The sequence below is a fragment of the Cucumis sativus genome, chromosome 5 (assembly GCF_000004075.3).
Source record: "Cucumis sativus cultivar 9930 chromosome 5, Cucumber_9930_V3, whole genome shotgun sequence".
Classification (NCBI taxonomy): domain Eukaryota; kingdom Viridiplantae; phylum Streptophyta; class Magnoliopsida; order Cucurbitales; family Cucurbitaceae; genus Cucumis; species Cucumis sativus.
Genome location: NC_026659.2, coordinates 24,388,677 through 24,394,702, shown reverse-complemented (window position 1 = coordinate 24,394,702; position 6,026 = coordinate 24,388,677). Strand labels below are relative to the sequence as shown.

At 35.0% G+C, this 6,026-nt stretch overlaps 2 protein-coding genes across 2 annotated transcripts; one reads left to right on the top strand and one right to left on the bottom strand.

The window, feature by feature from the left end:
• Positions 1-549: 549 nt before the first annotated feature.
• Positions 550-1,677, bottom strand: LOC105435553 (transcription termination factor MTERF4, chloroplastic). Its single transcript, XM_031885896.1, has one exon. It carries the CDS (start codon positions 1,675-1,677, stop codon positions 550-552), a length of 1,128 nt encoding a protein of 375 aa, XP_031741756.1.
• Positions 1,678-3,149: 1,472 nt separating this feature from the next.
• LOC101219740 (pentatricopeptide repeat-containing protein At1g11290, chloroplastic) lies at positions 3,150-5,905 on the top strand. The gene has a single exon (XM_004147078.3). It carries the CDS (start codon positions 3,314-3,316, stop codon positions 5,777-5,779), a length of 2,466 nt encoding a protein of 821 aa, XP_004147126.2. The 5' UTR covers positions 3,150-3,313; the 3' UTR covers positions 5,780-5,905.
• Positions 5,906-6,026: the final 121 nt, after the last annotated feature.

Here is a 6,026-nt window from a genome sequence, read left to right as displayed (position 1 = left end):
ATTGCACGAGCTTCAGCAGAGATCGAAAAAATATGAACGGTCTGAAAACAATCATCATGGTGTTTTAGTATTTTAATTGGTTGAAAATAAAATATCCCCAACTCTAAATTCATTTGAACTTGAATTAGTACACAACAGTACATTTGATTAAATACAAGTTATGATGTTTACATGATATGAACATTTTTTTTCTGATCAATTCAAACCATCCTTAGATATGAAACTAGTAAGATTATTATTTGGAATAGTAAAAGTGTTAAACTAAAATTGGCATGTATTACATTCTAAGCATAAAAATGATATAGAAATCGCGTCTCTCATCTCCATTTCAAGATCATTAGATTCAAAATTAGTCTACAAACTTATAAAAGTTGAAGGAAAGAGTAAGAGATTAGGAAGAGGAAAACAAGGCCTCAGAATTCAAGATCAACAGCTCTAACAAATATATACCAAAACATTTATGTAAGAGCCTCAAATTGGAAGGGGAAGACAACAGACTTCTCCATTTGAAGATCATGATGAAGATTGTTAACTTACAACTTTCCAATCCTATACAACACTTTTGGTTTCGGCTTCTGCTTCCACATTGCCCCTGTATATGTCCATCAGATTTGGGATTTCATTCAAATGCTTAACAACATATTTCTCCACAAATTCTCTCTCCCCTTTCACAAATAGGGAAGCAATCTTTTTGTTCTTAAGGAGATTTTTCACCTTCAAAACCTCAATAACTTTGTACCTCGGTCGGAGCTTCTTGTCGACTGAAGATTTGAAGAACACAGGGTAAGTAATTAGAGTTCCTGGATCCAACTTTGAAGTGTTGAGACAGAAATCTGCAACATCCCTCATTTTCTCCTCTGAACAACCTATGAAAAGTGGATATTTCTTAAACGCTGTAAAAATCTCATTCTCAGACCATCCCAAACTCTTCAAAATATCTATTTTCTTCTTCCAGTTTGAATCACTCAATGAAAGCCTTGTTAGAACTGCATAAACAAACATGCGAGCCTTTGGTTCAAAGCCTATTTCTTTAACCACTTTCACTGCATTAATCATTCTATCAACCTTTTTCATAAGAGCTAGAGGCTGCAATGCAAACAGTTTAGCTATATTCCTAGAAGGCACTCCTTCGCTGACCAAAAAATCAACGTTAGGTTTTAAGATACCCTTAAAATCAAAGGTTAGAAGTCTTGTAGAACGAGAAATAGCAACAGTTACTTGTTCATCCGATCCAAGAATTTCCTTCAAGAAAAAAAAGGATGGTTTCAAATGAGAATCCAAGCTCCTGAGAAGAATGAAAGGGTTTGATGCAATTAGCTTAGGAAGTAAAGGACCGATAAATCCGATTTCCTGGAGGAACTCAAATTTAGGCTGCAGATTGTTTGGTACTTTGCATTGAAGAATCTGAGGTTTCCTAGAGACCAACTTGGCAATCTGTGAATTCTCGAATCCATGTGATTTCAAGAAACCGATAGTGGCTTCGTACTGCTGGATGTGTTTTTCATCGAACTGGAGCTTTCGACCTTTGGAAGTAGGAGATTCTGAAGAAAGGGCACATGAATTAGTGAGGAATTGGATGGTAGAAACAGAGGGCAAAGGCAATGTAGAAGTAGAAATGGCATTGAGAAAACGTTTATGGATGAAATGTAGAAGAAAAGTGGAGGGAATTTTGGACATTTTGAGATTGGATTGAAGAAATTCAAGCAAGGTTTTGGATTAGGGTTTTGAGCTCCGTGAACATCGATAGAGTGGAAAAGCCCAGATGAATATAGATTGTGAATTTTTTTTTTTCTTCTTCCCTAAACGTATTTTAAAGGGTTTTTTTCTTTTCAATTTTGTGATATATAGAAAATCCAATTTAGAGCCATTATCAAAATAACCAAAATTAAAAACCAATTATCAAAATCTACCAAATCTTGAAATCTATCAAGAAGAATACCTAATTCTTCCAATCAAATTATATTTTACAATTGTAGTTTGCAGGTGAATTAAACAAATCTTAAAATCTAATTACTTCAAACGAAAAACCAACCTTTCTCCCTCTAACCCTGATAGATGGTACAAGTTTGGAGTAAGGAGACGTTTGGGGGAATAAGTAATTTATGAAAGGGTTAGTGTTATGATAATCCTAGTATTATAATGCTCCTATTCTTATGATAATATGCATTTGAAGAAATATTATGATAGGTAGTGTCATGATAGTATGCATTTGGAAAAAGAATTATAATAGATAATGTTATGATAGTATACGTTTGGAGAAAATATTATGATAGCATGTGTTTCGGGAATGAAGGTTAAAGAAGGGAAACAGCGAAAAAGAGATAAATGAAGGTTATGGAAAACCTTTCCCTCAAAAGTGAGGTGGGTTAACCATAGTCCATAGTTTTAGGGCCAAATGCCCTAAGCGTTTTCACGTTGTGTTGAAGTTAAAAAATACATATATAAATTGAAATAAAGGTTGCTATATTTAATCAAATAAATACTACTCAAATAAATTTAATATATATTTTTAAAAGTTAAGTTTTTGAATTGATATTTTGTTATATTAATTCATATAAGAGAACAAAGAAATAAAGGACTATTTTTATTATATTTATCTTACACGTACATGAATTTCTAAAAATACACATGCACATATAAACAATATATTATTATAACAAAAAATTATAAAAAAATAATAAATGTGATATTTCAAATTCTATCCATAACAAATATTAATAATATACATTAATTTATTTTACTATTTTTTTGGAAGGATGCGTACTTGAAAAATTGAAAAGTAAAAAGAAGAAAACCATATTATTTTCATTCAAAGCAAATATGTTTACAAATTATAAAGCAATTGAAAATTAATTTTAGACCAAATAAATTTACAAATTAAATACTTAAAATATTTACACACTATAATACAATTTTAGATTATATGAAATAATAAATACATGTACAAAGTAGCATTTATACCGTAGATTTTAGGTAAATGTAAGAAATTAAATGTATATAATGTTTCAAGAAATCATTTAAAATTTATGTATGTTCCAACATGAACTACATATGTTTGCTTAAATCCAATCTATATATACGTATGTATGTTTACGACTTTGTTTATAACATATTTTGGGTTTTAGAAGAAAAAGAAAACACTTTCATAACTTTAGAAAGTTGGAATGAATGATTCAAAGCTATGAATTATTAAGAATTAGGATGTAAATTTGGTTTGAGTGGTAGAGATTATTATTAAACATAAGATGGAAATTTTGGACGGAAGAAATAAAATGAAGAATTGTGCAAAAATCATAGATAGAAGAAAGAGGACATGAGGTCGTCCTCTGTTCCACCCATCGCCATTGTCAAAGCTCACAATCAAACCCCATTGAAATCAAGCTCAATTACCATTCCATCATCTCCTCTTCCATTTCACACTCTTTCGGAACGAGCCCATATCCCCTCTCATGTCTACAAGCACCCAGCCGCTGTTCTTCTCGAGCTCTGCACTTCTATGAAAGAGCTCCACCAAATTATCCCTCTAGTCATAAAAAATGGCCTCTACAACGAACACCTTTTTCAAACCAAGCTCGTCAGCTTATTCTCCAAGTATGGCAGCATCAACGAGGCTGCTCGTGTTTTCGAGCCAATAGATGACAAACTTGACGCTCTTTACCACACGATGTTAAAAGGGTATGCGAAGAACTCGTCGTTGGAGACTGCACTTGCTTTTCTTTGTCGTATGAGGTACGATGATGTTAAGCCTGTTGTGTATAATTTTACTTATTTGTTGAAGGTTTGTGGCGATAACGCGGATTTAAAGAGGGGAAAGGAGATTCATGGGCAGCTAATTACGAATTCGTTTGCGGCTAATGTGTTTGCAATGACCGGCGTTGTGAATATGTACGCTAAGTGCAGGCAGATTGATGATGCGTACAAGATGTTTGACAGAATGCCCGAGAGAGATTTGGTTTCTTGGAATACGATTATAGCTGGTTTTTCTCAAAATGGGTTTGCTAAAAAGGCGTTGGAGTTGGTTTTAAGAATGCAGGATGAAGGCCAAAGGCCTGATTCGATTACCTTGGTTACTGTTTTGCCTGCTGCTGCTGATGTTGGATTGTTAATGGTGGGGAAGTCAATTCATGGATATGCCATTAGAGCTGGGTTTGCAAAGCTTGTTAACATTTCAACTGCTTTGGCTGATATGTACTCAAAGTGCGGGTCAGTGGAGACAGCTAGATTGATTTTTGATGGAATGGATCAAAAAACTGTTGTGTCATGGAATTCCATGATGGATGGATATGTTCAAAATGGTGAACCGGAGAAGGCTATTGCAGTTTTTGAGAAGATGTTGGAAGAAGGGATAGACCCAACCGGTGTAACCATTATGGAAGCTTTGCATGCCTGTGCTGATTTGGGTGATCTTGAGAGGGGGAAGTTTGTTCATAAGTTTGTGGATCAGTTAAATCTTGGTTCTGACATCTCTGTAATGAACTCATTGATTTCCATGTATTCCAAGTGTAAGAGAGTTGACATAGCTTCTGACATTTTCAACAACTTAAATGGAAGAACACATGTCTCATGGAATGCCATGATATTGGGTTATGCTCAGAATGGAAGAGTGAGTGAGGCTTTGAACTGTTTTTCTGAAATGAAATCTCTAGGTATGAAACCTGATTCATTCACAATGGTAAGTGTGATACCTGCTCTTGCAGAATTATCAGTTACTCGCCATGCAAAATGGATTCACGGGCTAATTATTAGATCTTGTTTGGACAAAAATATTTTTGTGACAACCGCTCTTGTGGACATGTATTCAAAATGTGGAGCGATTCATATGGCAAGGAAGCTTTTCGACATGATCAGTGACCGACATGTCATAACATGGAATGCGATGATAGATGGGTATGGAACACACGGTCTTGGAAGAGCTGCTCTAGATCTCTTTGATAAAATGAAAAAGGGAGCAGTTGAACCAAATGATATTACATATTTATCTGTCATCTCTGCTTGCAGTCACTCAGGTCTGGTGGACGAAGGACTTCGCCATTTCAAGAGCATGAAACAAGACTATGGATTAGAACCTTCAATGGATCACTATGGCGCTATGGTCGATCTTCTTGGTCGAGCTGGCAGGATCAAAGAAGCCTGGGATTTTATAGAAAACATGCCTATTAGTCCAGGGATTACTGTGTATGGTGCCATGTTGGGTGCTTGTAAAATTCACAAAAATATTGAAGTTGGAGAGAAAGCAGCTAAAAAATTGTTTGAGTTGAACCCTGATGAAGGTGGCTACCATGTCTTGCTTGCAAACATTTATGCTTCTACTTCAAAATGGAGTAAGGTAGCCGAAGTAAGAAAAACAATGGAGAAGAAAGGGCTTAAGAAAACTCCTGGTTGTAGCGTGGTGGAATTGAGAAATGAAGTTCATTCCTTCTATTCAGGGAGCACAACTCATCCACAATCCAAGAGAATTTATGCCTTTCTTGAAGAACTTGTGTATGAAATCAAGGCAGCAGGCTATGTGCCCGACACTAACTTGATTCTCGACGTAGAGGACGATGTGCAGGAGCAGCTTCTCAATAGCCATAGTGAGAAGCTCGCCATTGCTTTTGGTCTTTTAAATACTAGTCCCGGTACTACGATACATGTCCGAAAGAACCTACGAGTTTGTGGTGATTGTCACAATGCAACCAAGTATATCTCACTAGTGACTGGAAGAGAGATCATAGTAAGAGATATGCAAAGATTTCACCATTTCAAAAATGGAATTTGTTCTTGTGGGGATTATTGGTGAACTCTAAGCCTACGTTCTCGTCCTTGTTAGTTATACCGGGAAAGAAGTAAAACTGTTTGAAAAGAATTCTTTTGTTTAAACTATTTATATTATTATTAAGGATTACAATCTTCTATTTTTTTTTTAGGTTTTACATCGTCAAGAACTCATAATTTCTTAAGAGATTTAACAAAACCACTCATTAAATCGAAGGTAAACAAATAATACAATAGAGGTTTCGTTCTTTCAACAAGTTAGAGAATGAAAT

Bases quoted from the DNA above. Each gene is read 5' to 3' on its own strand.
- LOC101219740 (XM_004147078.3), top strand. From the start codon at position 3,314: ATGAGGTCGTCCTCTGTTCCACCCATCGCCATTGTCAAAGCTCACAAT.
- LOC105435553 (XM_031885896.1), bottom strand. From the start codon at position 1,677: ATGTCCAAAATTCCCTCCACTTTTCTTCTACATTTCATCCATAAACGT.